This window comes from Puntigrus tetrazona, chromosome 1, assembly GCF_018831695.1.
Source record: "Puntigrus tetrazona isolate hp1 chromosome 1, ASM1883169v1, whole genome shotgun sequence".
Lineage (NCBI taxonomy): Eukaryota > Metazoa > Chordata > Actinopteri > Cypriniformes > Cyprinidae > Puntigrus > Puntigrus tetrazona.
This window is the reverse complement of record NC_056699.1, coordinates 23,906,018-23,925,160: the sequence shown is the minus strand read 5'-3', so window position 1 is coordinate 23,925,160 and position 19,143 is coordinate 23,906,018. Positions and strand designations below refer to the sequence as shown.

Here is a 19,143-nt window from a genome sequence, read left to right as displayed (position 1 = left end):
GCCAGAACCACTTAGCTAAAAAGTGTCAAACAGTCACAAATGCTCACCGAATGTTCTGTTGATCTGTAACTTTTAAAGATGAAAATTGTACATTGGTTCAGCAAAACATTTCTACTTTCAAATATAGCAAGTGCAGGTTATTTCAGAGATATAACGGATAACTAGTGTTTTTGCTGCTTCACACAAAATGCTGAATATCTTTTAAAGATTTGATGCCTCTAAATTGGAAGTTTCTGTTTTCTTTAAAAGTATTTACTGTATCAACCTGGTAGCTTGTAAAAGACTCTCTGGCTCCTGGTTTTTAGAACCGGCAATTTTTGTCAGCTCTTGCCTTTTTATGTGCGCGATATGCATCAGACGGTCAGTGAACAAACTGTGGGTGATCCGTGGGCGTGATGTCTGAGTCTGAGAGCATTTGTGCCCATTGTAGCCGCTTTGATGATTGGAGTCGAGACTGGGTGTTACATCTTAAAACAGTAAGATGGGTTTTGGGTGTTCCTAAAACCAGTGTCTGAATGTGAATCGTTCATTATTCATGGAGAAAGAATGTTCCCCTAAAGTCGAGGCTGGATAACAGTGCATGATAATGCTAAATAAGTAAAGAATGCCAGTTTGGGGCACTGAGCGTAGAAGCCAAATGATTTAATTGTGCTTGTTCGGTTTTATACACTATGTATATGAATGTAACGTAATATTTTAGTTCAGTGTTTTAATAATTGAATATCTGAACCATGGAGATCACAAGATATTTTAGGAGTAGATTTGGACTACCGCTACGGAGCAATGTAGGTAACTGAGAGTTCCAGCTGTGTGCGAACTTGTTAGTTTGCATATTTGAGCAATTTGTCAGTGGTTGAATTGCGAGCAGGCTAAATTTGTGTATTTTAGAAGGAACACTTCTGGCTAAATCTATTAGCAGCATGAGCTCTCTTCTAAAACCATGTTTAGTTTTGAAGTTCTGATTGGTGTTTATTAAATGAATGCTTAATGATGTGGTTAATATGCTTTTAGAATGCATGCTGAAAGTATTGGAAAAACCTAGAGATTGCATGTCCAGTGTAAAAAAGTGAAGGTTTGCCGTATACAATGTCACTGGGAATTGGTTGTAGATAGGGCTCAAAAAATAAATAACTAAATGAATAATAATAATTATTACCAAAACATTATATAACAAATAAATACATTTTTATATATATATATATATATATATATATATATATATATATATATATATATATATATATATATATATATATATATATATATATATATATATATATATATATATATTTTATATTTATATATATTGTTATTTCTTTTTTTAAATAAAGCATTGAATCTTTTCAAAGAATCAATTTATCTTTTAAATTGTTTCTTTTTTTGCTTTTTTGAAGGAATGCAAATGCTTGAGAAGGTTGACTGAGTACACATAATCAAAGAAGAAAAGAGTGCAAAGGATGCACTGCAAATTAAGTGGAGGCTACCAAGATTGCAAACGAGGCGGCAAAAAACTGCAAACAAAAGGTATGCACAGATGACATGCAGTAAGCCACTTTCTCTCTCATTTTGCTTGCAGTAACCTATATATTTAGGAAATCCCACTAGCTGCACAAGAAAATGTGGAGGATGACTGGTAGAGTGGATGGAAAGTGGAAAGTAGGTAGAGTAGCTCTCACCCTAACCACAGTAGAAGCCAAAGAAACTCTCCAGTAAGAGTTATCCTAGCAGTCATAAAAAAACACAGCAAGTGCCACAACGGGCTGACGAGGGCTAACAGGTAGAAAGTATAGGGGCTGTACGAGATAGAGAGGCAGGGAACAGGAGGTGACGCCACAGGTGCACTTGCAGTCATCAAGACCACAGGAGGAGAGCGAGTTTGAGTGACAGCCACTGATGCAGGTGTCTCAATGGAAAGAACAGCATTTGGCGAAAAGAAATACTGCTTTTCTCATGACAGGTAATGGACCTGTAGTTGAAGAAAGGTAAATGAGAGGGCAAAGGTACTGCATTTATCAATGACTGAAGGTGCAGTGGGCACAGCGCACTTAGCTGATCTTAGAACAAGTTTGTAGAGAATTACGAGTTTGTGAATTGGTTCTGAGTTGTAGTTTGAATTGAATTAACCATGCAATGTTAAATCAGAGTTTGGAGTTGGAAGTTGAGTTGCATAAAAGATGCACAAACATCATTGGACATCTCATTGAATGATGAGATTGCGTATTTTATACTATATCGTCACCAATAAATTAATAAATAAATAACACAATTGCAATATTTAAATCGGGGTCTGATCTTAAAACAGTTTACTATATGCAGAGAGTAGGCCGTCGAACCTACTTTTGTACATGTAGCTTTATTATTTGGCTCAGTTTAGATTTCTTTTGACTGTTCTAATGCATAATACATTAATAAAGTATGTTATTTATAAACATACAAGTTCACATACACGTTTCTCCTAAAAACTAAGCTTCAGCCAGTTACTCTTCTTTGAAATGTGCATTTCATATCTGAATATCTGTTTTTGTCTTGATCTCTTTACTCAGTACTCCAGGTTGCCAGTTGTTGGAAAACACGGCGTAGTCATAGAAGCCAGCAAACAAATTGTGTCAGACATGCAGATTGCAAATTCTCTCCGACCTAAAAAAAAACTCTTTGACCAGAGAAATGTTCAAATGCAGATCAACTTGTCAACTTACAGCATAAGGCTTGCCTTCCATTGGCAATTGTGCTCGTTCCTGTTGTGTCTTCAAACTGGCAACCTGCGCAAGTGCATAGTCTGAAGGGCTGGGAGAAAAAACTGTCATATTTTAAAATTAGACTGCAGTCCCCATTTCAGCTGCTAGCTCATACTACACATTTAAGTGTTCTTTTGTTATAGTTATAAAACGAATCAAATTTGAATTGCAGTTCTGCATCCTGCTTGCTGCTTAAAATTCAATTTAGTCATAAATAACACACAACCCTATTGTGTATATATGCAGGTACACTAGCATTCTTAAATAGACATTTAATCCATGCTTCATTGGGTGGGAAGGAGCCTGCCATGAGAAAGTGAGAACATTTATGTGATATTGAACCAAAGAACTCAATATGTCATAAAAATCTGCAATGCATTCAAGGCAGCGATACAGAAAGTCACAAAATAAAATTGCTAGGCTCATTGTATTAATACATTTGCTGAGAGGGCCTACTTGAGTGTAACTGAAAAAGGAAATCAGCAGAACTTACACTACTGCTAGGAAAATGTCATGTGGACACCTTAAGCTAACATGAAATGCCAAACAGATATTTGAATTAAATGATGAACATCACTATGGAAGATGTTAAATGGACCGCAGCGATCAGACTATTGATTTAATTTACCTTTGAGAGGAAAACGCTGTATTGTGACAGAAATCCTCCAATGCTTTTCGAAGCAAACGCATTTCATTCCGAGAGTCTTTCATTGTTGAGTGCTTGAGATGATTTAGGGTTTCGATGATCGGAAAACAGTATCTGAGATACTGTTCATTTAATGTAAAAACACCAAATAATGGTTCAGTGACATAATCTTATCTGTCAGAATGAGTTATTAGGTTTTCCAGCCAAATAACAGACTCCAATAAGAGATTAATGTGCACAAGGGGGTAAATGAATTCATCTCACAGAAGTGACTGTTGTATTTGGCCGAAACTCAAACATTTCCAATTTTCTCCAAAAATAATTACCGGAGGCTTGTGAGGGTGGCATAGGTTGGTGGAAAGGAAGCTGAATTACCAGGGGTTTTGATCGGCAGGTGCCACAGTAAATTTGTTGAGACAGGAGCGACTCCAAAGTCCTGCACGGTGAAAGCGGCGAATACAGAGCAGCTGGCATCCTGGCAGGCATTGCTTTTGATATTACGATGAGAACCACATGGGCTGGTGTTATATGCAGTTACTATATTCATATGGATTGCAGTAATCATATTGGTCTTCTTCCAAATACAACAATATTGAGATTAAGCAGTTTACAAGGGTTTCTAATTGAACTATGCTGCTTTGCATGTTGCAGAAGCATCATGATAATAGCCTCAAAAAAAAAAAGAGTGAATGACGGCAACTGATATAACCAAAATTTTGCACTCCATAAACCACTGCATGCTTAAACCCATGATTCTCATGAGAAACTATAAGAAGTGTACTTTGTACAGTTGCAAGAGCTAAATGACAGATTAATAAATTAGTAGCTGTGTAATATAAATAGAATAGCTCAGGAGGAGCCATTGTAAACATTTTTTAATTGGGCTAGTGTCATATTTATAATGAGACCAATGTATTTTTGCAGTCCATGTAAACATAGCCTTTAAAGAAAACAATAGTTCTGTGTATCTGATGTTAGCTTAATTAAGTTGTTCATTTGGAGAAATTGGAAGCTTATTTCTTTTGCTTGCGAATTGCTAGTTTCTTAAAAGTGCACATTGTAAACCCATAATTGCAATCTACGTTTATAACATAATTCTGACCTTTCCCCTCCGAATTCTGAGTTTAAATTTCTGTACCTATAAAGCAAAGAGGACCACCACTGCAGGGTCCATAACTCAAAAACGAGTGATCACATTTACGTTTACCTGTGATGTTGCGAAGTTAATAAAAACTCTCTGGTTACTTACATAGCCTCATTTTTTTGGGGATAAGGGAACGAGGGTTCCACTCCTGTTTACCCTGTTACTGAAGCCTGACTTGTTTACATTTGTGAAACTACACAAAGTAATGGCATTTTACAGCGAGAATGGACCGTTCTGGTTTACGTCAGTAACCAGAGCATTCCCTATTAAACGTTCCCTTTAATCTTCTTCAAGAACATGTACTTAACTATTGATAATTTATGTGACCGAATAAGGTTATTATAATTTTTATTGTTGTTGTGACATCTCATAATTCAGAGTTTTTTTTAGAATTTATCATTTATGCCACAATTTTTCAGTTTGTATCACACAAAGTTGAATATTGCAATATAAAAATTTAAAATGTGTATGTAGGCATGTATGTAATTCCGTGGGAGAAAGATCCGTTGGAAATCTGAAGATAAAAGATGTTTTGTTCCATAAACATAAGCTGTTTACAGTTTGTGTGGCAAACACATACATCATGACTGAAATGCTTAAAAAGTAAAATTATATAAAATACAGTATGGTGTTTTATTTATTTATCAATACAAATAATTGCTTTTGTTAGTGCTCCGAATGCCATTTGCCACTATTTACACCGGGGTAAAAGCAGCATCTGCCTTCTTTGTAGAATTTTGATTTGCTCTTTCCCCACTGATTTTATTGACAAGCATGAACTGAATTGCAAGTAATTGCCCAAAGCGTTTCGATGCCCAGATGCATGACGTGATTCGAAACAAAACTTAAATACTAACGTGTACCTATAGCATACATGTATCTATGGGACGATACCGCTATGAAATTTTTATGCATTAAAACGGAGAGTGTGAGAGAGCACAAACATCAAGAGTCTGAACTCTGTTTAAATATTACACAATGAGATCCAGCTCTGCGATTGCTCCTGACCTTCCCACTGGACCTCTACAGAGAAAGAATACCAAATAATGTGAGGAAATAGCTCCATTAAATGAACGATCTCTTTGGGACAAGAGTAGCAAAGATTTTACAGCATATATAGCTTACCCTTGGGTGGCTGGCTAGTATGTTCTTCTTCTCTTTTTTACGCTTTGTTCTCAGTTCCCTCCTTTGATGCAAAGCCTCTGTGAGTCATCTTTTGGCTAATTATTGGTCTCTCAACTGTTGCTGCTACACAAGTCATTGGCAGCCTCGACTAAAACCACGTCCTTGCTTTGAGCACCAATCAAATGCGGAAGCTCCGTCGTTTCTCTACTATGATCTTTGCCTCTTTTTTTTTTTGGCTCTCATGATATCTGTGACTGTTCCAGTTATAGCCATCCTTGGCTGTTGCCCTGGGAACACGGATGACAACATGTCAGTCTTTTTGCAGGCTGAAACCTGTGCCTAATTTGACATGAAACCCAAACTTGAAACTTTCACTTCCAGAATTCTGTGCATTTCTGCGCCTGGCAGAACAGAAGAACTTGTTCGGATTGATGACACGGCTCATCTGCTTAAGTGCAAATTTGACAAATACCAGCAGAAGTGTCTGGTTTACCAGACTGCTTGTGTCTCAGTCAAACCGGTTGACTGCAAGCTAAAAAAACCCCAGATCTGAAACCAGCTGTGACATTCTACCCTCTGTCCGCTTTATATCTTGAAGGAATCCGAGAGATCTGTTGCAGGAAGTGCTATATTGTGTGCCAGGAGTTTCTATTCACTTTCACCTGCTCACAGAACAAGGCCTTCAAATCTCCTCAGTGGTTCTAGTCGTGTGTCGGGTGCATCACATTTAAATAGCATTGATTTTTGTGGCGTGCAGGAGGGATATAAGATGATGGGCCATGATGTCTTCTTGAGCACCTATGGAGAGAGACAGAGAGGGAGAGTGAAGGAGAGAAAGTGATGAGTGTGTTCTCATCTCTGGAGGCCTGTCTATAGCTCTGCTATTAATCCAATACAATATATCTATTTAATACTGTGAGTCTAGGCCTGTCTAGCTGTTAGTCATTTTAATGCTTTTAGAATGACAAGGCGGTGGATTTAACTCATAAAGGAAGGGCACGTGGACAGACAGAGATAGAGAGTAACATGCACAAACAATTAATATATGCATAATATATTATATACTAAATGCCTGCTTGTTGTTATGAACTGCAGAATTTGTCTGAACTTTAAGGCAGGGTTTGAGGTAATTTGGTCTAAAGTTACATCATTTATTTATATTCACGATCCTCGAATCTCTCTCGTATTTTGAGTCAAAACACATGTTCTATCGTTTTATATTTTGCTCAAGATGATTAAATAAGTATTCTGGATGGAGAAAATGGAAAATATCTAAGGAGAACAGGTTTGTTGTAATTGCACATTGCCTGCACAAAGATTAATTTGTGGAGTTTGCCTGTATGACAACTGGGATATTACTGTGGTTATTTTTACCAAATAACAAATACATGTTATCATGGCAAATTGTCACCGTCGCTCGTATGAGGCATGTCAAACACACTTTCTGGAGGGCTAGAAAAAGTCCTGCAAAAATGGTCTCCTTCGTGGGAGATACGATTTTTCACGGTTCTGACCTAGACCATGTGTGACGAAAGTTTTAGTTATTTTTATTTCCATTTTATCACCATGTCTCCTCGCCCAATGCTTTCCCGTCTGCCCTCTACTGTTCCGTGCCACACGAAACCCAGCATCACGTAAAAGGAAAAGGTTGGAAGAACTAAACTCTACAGGACTGTGACTTCAAATCATAAATCTTCAAACCTGTTCCTGTAGACCCATCCTTTTAGTTCAGTTCCAGCCTGCTTCAGCACACCTGCTTGTGGTTTTCAAGACCCTGAACACCTTCAATAACTGGTTCAGATATGTTTGATCAGGGTTGGAGCTAAACTCTACAGGACAGCGTGTCTCCGGGACCAGGGCTGAACACCTCTGGGCTACCGGACCTGTGCTGTCATATATCTTTTGATCAGCTTATTAGAGACTCCGAAACCTGACGTGTGTGTATCATACAAAGAAGACATGATGGAATAGATGGACATGTGTTACTGCTTCTCTTGGTTTTGGCAACTGCTATGTATAAATCCAAAGAATTCCTTTAATGCGAGCATGCACTCAATTTCTAAAGTAATATAAGATGTGAGAAAAAGTTTTAATGAGTTGTATTCAGTATAGTATGTGTTCCATAAACTTTGCACTAACATTCTTTCTGATTAGTTACGAAAGGGAAATGTGGCTAGTGAATTAATATGTATAGGCTTTCTTTTTTAAAAATATGTGTTTTAGCCATACTAATAATGGTTTGATGTGGTTTGATGTGGTATAGATCTGTAGTTTTCTCTCCAAGCAGAAGAAAACAGGGATCAAGAGGGATACCGAGATTCTGAGCCCGAAGGCATGAAAGTAGGCATCTACTGCTGTATGGTAGATCAGGTATGAACTGCTTTCAGCATAACTAGCCAGTAATTTTACAACAGTACTACAACGAAATATTTATTTGGCTTCGAGTACTATTTATGAGTTGGTTGGTTCAGTTGGGTTTGTTGTCTTGGAAGTGGAACACAATTCTAGACACCAAAACCTGATTGATGCGCATCAGATGCATTTGCAATTCTCTCATCGATCCAAAGGACGCTGTGGAGAATGTAAATTGTCCCGGGACGTGCTTAAACATCAAATTAATTTTCAATTGAAATTCTTAGGTGAATCTTTATATCCGTTTCTAATCATGGGACGTTTATGGTATCGGATGCATTTATTATTTTCCAACAACGTTTCATTAACCACGACAGTTCATCAAAACACTAAATAGACGCTCAAGAACACAGGCCCCTGGTTCGCTTGGGAAGGTAATCATAGCAAAACTTGCCCTATAGCGCTTTAGATAATAAAGTAAGCAGCACGCTATTAATGACGTTTACTCAAAAAAATCGCCTTCTACTAAAAAGTCTATAAGGTGTTTGGCAATTCGGTTGCTGAAAGAAATTGAGCAAGTCACTCAATTCGCACACCGCTATTAGTAGCATATTTATTCACTTCCACATCCAAGCAAACGTCATAATCGTCTCTCGGGTTATTAATATGCGAAATACTAATGACAGTGCTCGAGCTCTGAGGGAAATTCATTTTCTGTGCGTCCGAAAGTTTCGTCACCGACGGGCAACGCGGCGAACAAAAGCGCTTAAATTGCGTTAATTATGTTTCGTTTGCAGAAAGCGTTGTCGGAAAACGTCTGGGTGAATATGAACGTTGTGGCACTGGAAAGAATCGCGTCTTTATGGTCTTGCTCTCCTCTGTAATCCCCCGAGCTCCTCCCCTCAGTGCGTGGAGAGCTTCATTTGATCAAATCCTTCAAGTTGGAGCGCTTCGCTGAATCGCACTTTTCCACAACATCTCAACTGTGGCTGCTTCGCCGCGCTGCAACTTGTATGAGGACTTCTTTCCGTCAATAACTGACGCTAAAAGCGAGGAAAAAGGACAGTGTGTCGCGTTGTTGTCCGCGATGGAGAGAGGAATCAGATATTGCCGGGTTAATGCTTTCTGCGCCCTGCTTTTGGTTGTGTTCGCTTGGGCTCCGGTGACCGAAACAGTGATAACTTGCAGGTCATGTCACCTGCTGGATAAGTGGAGCGGTCGGGAATTATTGGTGAGGATGGACGGTGGTGTCGATTTTGGTAAAGTTGGTGATAAAAATGGAGACGGGTCAACGGCGCTGTTTAATTTGGCTGGTGCTGAAACCGGTCAACCCGACTGCGGCGCAGCAGACAACTGCGAACGCGCTCACTCCGTGCGTAAAAGGAATACGGACCGGCTCCGTTCGGAGAAAACGCCACCCGACGATAAATGGATGTCGATGCGCATTAACGGCAAAGTTTATAACCTCAAACATCCAGGTTCACAGGGTTCATCCCCTGGAGAGCCCCATCACCGAGTGCGTAGAAGCACCCAAGGACCCGGCTCGCCCCCAGGTGCGCGCTCGCCGCCGGCTTTGGGCAACAGCACCCCGCGGGCTGCGCGCAGAGTCCCCCGCTCCGATCTGAGATGGAACAGGGAAGAGCGGAGAGCGGCCACATCGCGACAGGAGGAGCTGAAACTTACCAGCTCTACCTTTGCTCTGACAGGGGATTCCGCTCACAACCAAGCCATGGTGCACTGGTCCGGCCAAAACAGCAGCGTAAGTGGAAACAAAAAAACACGTCATTTGTTAAAGCTGTAATCCCCTGTTGAGAATTTTAGAAGCACTACCTCACGAACTGATTTAAATGGGTGTCAGAAGGTGCGTGTGTGTGTGTAAATGCTGTGTGTGTGTGTGAGAGAGAGATTTGGTGCGCGCAGAGACGAACAGATGTCCATTGTTGATGTCCAAGTGATTGCTTCATATGCGTTTCACGCCAGTATTTTATTTGTTACACTGGCCTGGTCTTTGACGAACCCTGGCGAAACGAAGTACACTTTCATGCGCAACACGTTTCCTACTTATGTTTGTTTGTAATGTTGGCTCGCCAGCTGCTACTTACGCTTTTGAATGTTAACCGTCAACTGTGTTGCTTTTGGTATGCCATGCTGGAAAGAGAGAGAGAAAAAAACATAACCCAGGTTAAATAAAAATACCCTTCACACTTGGCCAGAATGGTGTGCTTGCCGGTTTTAGAGGGATTTTGGAAGCGTCTAAGCTGGTCAGGCTGAGGGACCAGCTTGCAGACTGCCTAAATCAGCTAAACACCAGCTTGGCCAGGCTATGAGACCATCTCAAACCAGCTAAGACAGCACATCAGCTTAGGCTGGCTGGATGAGGTTTTTTTATTTTTTTTTTCTCCAGGATATTTTTAGGTGATGCATAGGTGTTGTTTGTGACCTGAAACACTTTAGCAGAGATTTTGCGAGAATAACTAAATGAAACCCATTTCATACAGAGCCACAATAAGTTGTAATCACATTTTATGCGTCTTGCACTGGTGGTTAACCTATTTATTTTCAAAAATGATCATCAGACATGTAACTCGTGCGTTTTGCTCTTCGTATGGCCCCGTGAGATGTTATTAAGACCCGACAGAAATTTGTAAACGTAATTTTAACACCATTTAAGGAAATTCTGCGAGGAAATAATGCATTTTTAAAATTATATATTGATTCTTTTTCCATTTATTTGAAATCTGCAGTTTTATGAGACACGGTCACTTACTTATTCACACGTGAGGCTTTTTTTGTTTTCCATCAGGCTGATCGCATGTTTACATGTCGTTTGAGCATGAGGCAGAATTATAGTATGTAAAGGGTATGTTATTAATTATTATTATTATTAATAATAATACGAAGAACTCATTTGCAAAAACAGGATTTGTTTTTACAGTTCTCAAAAAATTGTGTTTTTTTTCATTGTGCATTCTAATGAATCTAAATCAAACTGCAGTTGGGTTATTTTTGATTAGGTAAAATAAAAACACAGCTAACCAACACAATAAACCACGATAAAAACATGATAGTATAATAAATAACTAAATTATGTTTTTGCAAATAAGCTGTTTGTATAATGAAAACCCTTAGACCCTTAAATTTCAATTCTAAATTAATTATCTCACCGTTCTTTCTTTGCTTCTTTCTGTATTGTGATAATTTACTATTGACTGCTTTGCAAGAAGCGATAATGAGCATTTCCCACAATTCTCCTGTGCAACGTATCACATCAGAGCAACTACGTTTCAGATGTAATTTCTCATCCCCGTTATATTCTCCCTCCCTCTCTTGTCAGAGCAGATGTTTTCTTGCCTTCAGGTAAATTCTGAGGGCATTTTCTAATTTAAACACTGTACTCACTAACACAACACATTTATTAGTGAATTGACAGTCAACCAGTGAAAACTTTCGAGATTGATACGGGGAGTCGGTAACCTCGGGGGAATGAACTTCAGTATATCCCACCAGCAGAACCCAATCATTTCGGCTCATAGCTGCTGCCATTATCATATCCGTTAATTGAATTTTCCTGGAGTTGTGCTGTATGAATAGCATATTCGGTAGCTTCGATATATATGCTCTTTTTCATTCTCACTAGGTATACAGGGAAACTTAACAATAGGCAAAGTAAAAAGACGACTTTCATTAAGTATTCAGTGTCATTGCAGCATAAGGAATAATTGAGCAGGCCAGAAGTTTCTTTCCTTAGGTACTTTATGAATAAAGAAGCAGCTGTAGTTTATAATGATTTTTTATTATGCAAATGAAAATGAGGATTAATGTTGGCCGTCTGCGTATCACAGAGAGTTGATAATGCTGTGGGTTTAGGCTTGTGCATGTTTGGAAGTTGGTGAGCGGCGCTAGCATTAGTTATTGCATTGTTGATCTATGCATGTAAATGTGTTTATGCATATTAAAGTGTAGCCGTGGCTGCTTTATAAGGCTGTATTACAGGTAAGCAGCTTATAACAACAGTATCTTTCATCGTATATTTAACGTATTCGGACTTGTTTATGAGAAACAGAGAAACAAATAACATCAGTATGCTTAAGCCATCTGATTATTTCTTCTTTTGCCTGAAGAAGTTTCTGTCAGCCAGCAGAAGGAGAGAATCAACATTTTTGTAGCCAATTAGTAAGAAGTTAGTCACCAAAAGTTCCCGAGAACCCTGTAAAAATATGCAACCGGCACCAGTTGTCACATGTGACACAATCTCACGCTAATGCTGTTAACTTGCTCAAATTTATTTCTGGCTTCCTTTAGCGCAACACATGTAAGGGGAGGGAGCAATACGTCTGATCTTATAACACCGTGTTACCGACTGACTTTAAAAATGCAATTAATTGGATGGTATAAACATATTGTGCAAGTCAACACTATGTCTTTGATTTCAAGCCCGAACAGCATGATGGTTTGCTAGATGCGGACTAGTTCTGAGTTGTTTGGTTTACTTCTCTAAGTGCTTATCTGATATATAACGCATTTACCTCTTCCCATGTCGTATCGAATAACTATTTGCAATTCTTTTTATTTGCTCAGCGCTTTTCACAATATATATTGTTCCAGTGCAGCTTTGCAAAGAACAGTGCCTTGCAAAGCCGTTTGATTAATGCTTTATTTCGAAAGTGAGTGATACTGAGGTCGTATTTCTTTTTATCGAGTAATAAACCCTATGTTTGATTCTTTGAAAGGCACATAAACTCACGTCAACAGTAAAGCCAAGACTAATGCGTTCCCACACGAAACCACCTTGCTATTCGGTGTCCTTTCTTGACCTCTAACATAAACTGGTTAAAACGTATTCGGATTTTGGAAACTTTACACTGAAATAGCTGTTTTATAATTCAAAGGCAGAGTGAAAAAGAGAGGAATAGCAAAAACAATAAAACCAAAAAGACATATCCTGTTGCACGGGTTTGTGGGTGGACAGCTGAAGGGCAAGCATTTTTATTTTTTCTGATATGAACGGTAGCTCTGCCATGAAGTATTTGGCAAGCAATGTAAATGAAGACAAATAACGCTGAAAATGCCTTTGCTAGACAAAAACGAACAGCCACCACAAACATTTTACCCTTCAAGATAATTTCGCCTGTTGAAACAAATAACTCTCCAGTGTAACCGCATTCCAAACATTCAATACCAGGTCATTTTTTTAACTTGAAAAATGAATTGCGCCCTACTGGAAATGGCAAACTCATAGCGGTATGGCACAATGACTTATTGCTAGCGTTACAAACCGGCTGCAGTTCAAGCTAATAATTCAGTTAAAGTCAAGATGAAAACAAAACTGGTTGTATTTACTTTCTTTATACGTTATCCTAGTCATAATGTCAGTGATTTAGCGATAAGCGCAATTCTCATTGTCGACTATGTTTTTTTTTTTTTTTTTTTTTAAAGAGATTATAGACAGTCAAATGATGATTTTATTAAAGCTCACAGAAAAAAAACTCCCTACAGGGTTCGTTCACCAAACTCTTCAGCGTGCCAAACAATCATATCTACCTGTTGCATGACAACATCCGGCATATTATTTCTTAGTCCATTCCTTCAGAGCTCTTTCTTTCTCCGGCACTCTCAGATGCACTAATTAATCTGTGAATAATGGCAGCTTCAGCGGGGAACAAGCATGGCCGTTAGAGTGCGAAATTTTATAAAGCAAGAGTAATCTGAAGATAATGAGATAAAATTAGATGCAGGTGTTGCTGTATTATTGTTTACTTCATTTAAGTCGCAGGATCTTCTTATGATCATTTCCTCAATATATGTCCCGATTCAGCGAGCCTGTGTTTTTATTTTCTCTCAAGCGTCGCAGTGATGTTTATTGTTCTCAAAATGTCATGAAAGAAGGACAAAATCACTAGTGGCACATGTCCTACACCGTTGTAGGATTCATGTTTGACATTTAAACGCCGCTTCTCATGTTTACATTGATTGCCAAATTCATCTTTGTTGCTCTGAGGTAAACATCAAGCATAGAAACTTTAAATGAAAATGTTTTTCTTTGGTATTGAACTATTTAAACTACCCGTAAACACCGCTTTGCACTGAAAGTGTGTTTTTGTTGAAAATATCTGGCCACAAGTTTCTTAATATTATGTCTGTGAGAGGTTTTGCATAATGCTGTACACAAGAGTGATTTATATATTTATTTCATTAACTGAAATCAGTTATAGAAGCTCAAAGATTTTTAGGAACACTAATCAAGAATACAGCTCTTTGTTTGCTTAGAATGATATAATAATAAATGGTTTATTCCTTTTAGTAATTAGGCTGTGATTATAGAGTAAGTGTTTGCAGTTACACTGTAACCTTGATTAAGGCAATTAAAAGGATCAAATCTTTTCAGCTGTTTCTCTGTAATAGCGGATAGCCCTTAATATGTTTTTTCAAGATTTGTTGGTGGCATTTCAACTCAGTGCGATGTGAATATTAATAGCAGAACAAAGCACTGTTTGACAAAGGTCAAAAGTACATTTCTTTCCCAGGATGCTGTGCTATAGCGAGTACACTATTCTTTTTGACTGCTCTGTTGCCTGGACAGTGCTTAATGGTGATCCGCATTTAATGTTAAAAGGTATGTGAATATCCGATCATTCGCTTGTTGCTTGCCACGTATCCAAGAATGCACTTCAAGAAATGACAGGAAGTATTCAGGAAGTGTTCAACAAGAACATATCAGGATGTTATGTGTAAAAATACATTTTATGGGTCAAAATGATCTATTTTTCTTTAATGTTTCATGTTCCATATTTCATAAATATATACATAAAACTTTTCATTTGTAATATACAGGACTAAGAACGTCATTTGGACAGCATTAAAGGTGATTTATATATATATATATTAGGGATGTAACTATTTGTTTATCGTGTATTGCACTATTCACAACAGTTTCCAAATAAAAGGGATCATCTTTTCCCCCTTGTTAGTAGAGACTTGAGTGAGTAGAACATGTGTGTGTCATTATTTAGTCGTTGTCAAAGGGAGCGATGTAATTTCCTCATTATCTTCAGCTGGGATGTACCTGTGATAACAAACGCAGCACAGTGTGCTTGATTTTTTTAAAAATATGCGAATATTGAAAAATTAATTTGTATGAGCGTTTTTTGTTTTCAAATATGGACACATTAAAAGCAGTACAGCAAATATTACCATGATGTACAGCCTATATCATTATGTTCTCGCTTTACAGTTAAAGCTATTAATGAGCACCGGTTAAATGTTTTGGTGTTCTTCTTTCCCTCCCTTATTTCTTCCTTCTTTTCTTTCTTTCCTTTCCTTCTGTTTTATTATTTTGTTTTGTCATTTTGTCAGATTCCCAGTTTGCTTCTGATTGACATTTTTAGCCAGAGCCTTTGCTTTCCGTTGTAAACGATTGCAGGCTGAAAAAGCAAGTTATGAAATCTAAAACTTAATTTCTTGTCCAGCCCCATGTTTCACATATAGTTGAGGTTCAATATATTTTTGATGTATTAACTTCAATTTCAGTCCAACATAAGTGTACGTCAGACTCAAGGTCTAACCTGTTCTGTAGTCACGATCATATTTTGCTCCATGACTCATAAAGACCAAGACACACGCGCGCACACACGCACACACACGCGTGCGCTATTCTACCACAGTCTTCAGTGAAATGTGAACCATATGTGAGAAAATAATGTGTGTTGGTTTTGTGTTTTGTACAAATGTCATGAAATTCTGGCACATGTCAGAAAAACTCTAATAAGGATCAGTAATTAATGGAAATGTAAGTGTCATTGCTGTATTTCTTGAAAATATAAGACAGCTAGCTAAATGTAGGTGTTAAAGAGTGATCGCCTTGAAACGTTAATTAACAGAATGAGTGTTGACTTCGCTCTGAGTGGAGACAGAATGACAGCCAGAAAAACACATAGAAGAGAATGAGAGATAAACACGAGTGACATATCACTGTGTGGAGAGAACACACAGCAGTCTTTTTCTCCCAGCATGCATTTCATTCTTTTTGACAGGGGGTGAGCAGTACTTAAAGCTAGTCAGGGGTTTCCATATCCCAGAATGCAGTGGGAAACACCCATATTGGCCATAGGCGGCCCGCTCTGTGGCGCAAATTGAATTCCGCGCAATCTGTAGCCCACAGGAACAGAAGTGGAAAAAGCCAAAGAAAACAAGTTTTTGTTTTTTTTTTTCAGTAGAAGCGAATCATGCTGAAAGATGAGATGACGGATTGGGATAATTGTGCGAGTTAGCCGCTGCATGCTGGAGAGTGGCGTGGCTAAACTTCACAAATCTACTGAGATTACAACATCTGAATAAAGCCATTATTGCTCTTGCCTCACAAACTGCCAGCGATTATTACCTCTCTTCTCCTCTCGAGAGAAAAGCAATTTGGTGATATTGACATCTGTGTTGTGATTTACTTCAGACTAAATGGCAGTTAAGGGATTAATCCACGTAAATGTCTGGTAATAAAGCAGCTAGTATGAAGAACGCTATATAGAATAATTCTCGCGTTGAAAAGCTCGATTGAATGCTCCAAAAAGTGACACTGGGCAATTAACGTCCCTAAAATATATAGTTAAAGCTTTCTTTGTGTGAAATTGAACAGCAGTAGATTTTTCAGAAGAAAATGTGAGGGGTAGAAAACTTGCCAATACAATGTTAGGGTGTTCTGTTGGGTTGCCAGGTTGTTGCAAGGCATTTGGAGTGGCTTTTATTGCGTCATAACGCAGTTTCCAGATGTTGCTGGAGTGTTTTGGGTGGTTTTGTAGTTATTAACAAGTACTTCATAGGTTTTTCATGGGTGTTGTAGGTGGCCGCGTGGGTGGTTGTAAACAAACTTTATGGGGTAATGAAAGGTTCATGTTTTGATGTTGGGAATCCCGAACAACAGGTTGACACGTACGCCAGGTCAAAAAACACTCATTTTCTTCTAATAAAAATGTATTAATCCCTAATGATTCGCTCAATGCTTAATTTTCCTCCTTTTGCTAGTCTGCAGTGATAAAGCAGTGCAGGGCTGCTTTGTGTACAGCTTTACTGGGGAAAGAGCTAATTTAATCGCTTTAAAAAGCGGCACCTAGTAGCCAATAATGAATTTGTATTTTCATTGCGACCAATGCGAAAAATGGGTGGCGATATGATAATGTTTCCTGTTGACATCAACATGAAACTGCTTTGGATTCGTTTTAAAAATGACTCGTTTCAATAATTCAGAGTCGACTCTTTCGTCTGAGAGACAATAATTATATACACTGCACTTTCAGATTTAAAAGTTTGCAGGATGTTTTCATTCACTTAGAGCTGTGTTACTCACTGCATGAAATAGGGGTCGAACGATTATCGGCACAGATCTTAAGCATTTTTATGATTAATTGGTAATTAATCTCTGATTAAAGTCATTTGCTTTTGAAACGCACTATTTGGCACTGATGCAGCCTGTCTAAAAATGCAGACAGAATCATCTAATTCAGTCCTATAAGTGGAATTTACTGTATAACGCAGAATGTGACAGAAGTTTGGATGAATTAATCAAAAGTAGGTCAGTACACTTAAATCGGCTTGCACAACGGACTAATATCTGTAAATAATAAGCTGTAAAAAGACTATTTAAATATGAATCCTGCATGTTCTGCGTGTTTCTGTGCATTATATTTGAATGGCACAAACGCTGCTCTGAGTGTCACTTCATTAACTTTTGACCGTTTCATATTAGTAAAACTATCATCGTAACCACCAAATATGGAAACTTTCCAACCTTTTGAAAACAATATGGATTTTGTTGTGATCATGAGTTCACTGTGATTTTTAAAGTACCATTTTATATGGTCAAACTATCTCCAGTTTAAAAACAGAATGAGTGCTTAAGCTTTTGAATGAAAATACATTATTACGAGAATATGCAATGGGGTAAAAGTAAAACAATGACAAGTGCCATGATAGTTAATAGGTTAAAATATGTCACATTTTATTGATTGTATTGATTGTTTACTAGAATAAAGCAGTGTAAAGGTTTCTAAAAGAAGACGATATATTTGAAAGGGAAACAAAAGAGTGGTAAAATAAAGTAATATTCATTTGGGTGTGTGTAGGTTACGGTGGGATGTGAGATATAATCTGAGGGAATGAACACGGATCTCTGTGGAGAGCACAAAAAAAAAAGGCAAATCAATGTTACACGTGTAATTGACATTCCCACTAGATGCTATTAAACATGCAGCACCTCAATACAGGCTGCTGCCACGCTACAACCCAATCCTGCTCACACCCTCCAAACTAGCTGACAACCAAAAACAACTGGGAAATGCTTTGAGACATTGATGCAGAGGCCCAAATGGATTGAAAATGCAGCAGCCAAGCCCTGTTTTTGAACTAGATTTGGCTTAGTGGACGTTTTTAATCGGCCAGACGTAAGGAAGGAGATTCCCACTGCAATCAGAATAGGACATTTGTTTCAGAGAGCTGATGTAAGTGGTAAAATGAACAAACTGCTGTCCAATTTCAAAGAGACAGTGGTGCCTTGAACAGCATCCGAAAGTAAACTTAAACACATTCTCCACAGTGTTGCTTTACTAAAAATCTTAAAGGTACGGCATCTTATTTCTGTTACATAAGAAGAAGAAAAAGAGTTGAAATTCATATAACTAAAATTGGTCACCTTATTTTGTTGTGAAAACAAGTTAAACATTACGTGACTTTTATATTCATGCTGTATTTTTTCTCACAAATTTGACTTTTCCCTCATGATTCATCTCATAATAAGAACACGTGAATATAGAATATATGATACATATATTTTTTCTGATTGTGAATAATCATCACATAATTTGTTTTTGTCATTATTCCTTACCTTGCCAGTACAATTGATTGATTAATTGGATGGTAATTTGGACATTTTTTATTGTTTTTTACAAAAACATTCTTCAGTATATTTTTCTTATGTGTTTCACAAGAACAAAGAAAGCCATTTAGAATGACAAAAGTGTGAGTAAATAATGAGAGAATGACATTTTATTTTCTTTTTTTAAAGGAATAAAATATACTTTCAAGTAGTGGTTGAGCTGCTGTATACTGTGAATAAAATCACAGCTAAAGGCCACTGTTAGGCGTAATGCGCAGCAATG

At 37.9% G+C, this 19,143-nt stretch overlaps 1 protein-coding gene across 5 annotated transcripts in view; it reads left to right on the top strand.

The window, feature by feature from the left end:
- Positions 1-8,712: 8,712 nt before the first annotated feature.
- LOC122351696 (VPS10 domain-containing receptor SorCS1) overlaps positions 8,713-19,143 on the top strand; it is a 143,826-nt gene continuing 133,395 nt past the window's right edge. For 2 of the 5 annotated variants that reach the window (XM_043248986.1, XM_043248956.1), the window contains exon 1: positions 8,716-9,761. In XM_043248986.1, the coding sequence (XP_043104921.1) occupies positions 9,090-9,761 (672 nt within the window). In that variant the 5' untranslated portion in view covers positions 8,716-9,089. Of the gene's footprint in view, positions 9,762-19,143 lie in introns of all 5 variants that reach the window. The other 3 variants (XR_006251794.1, XM_043248966.1, XR_006251793.1) reach the window with 3 other exon arrangements.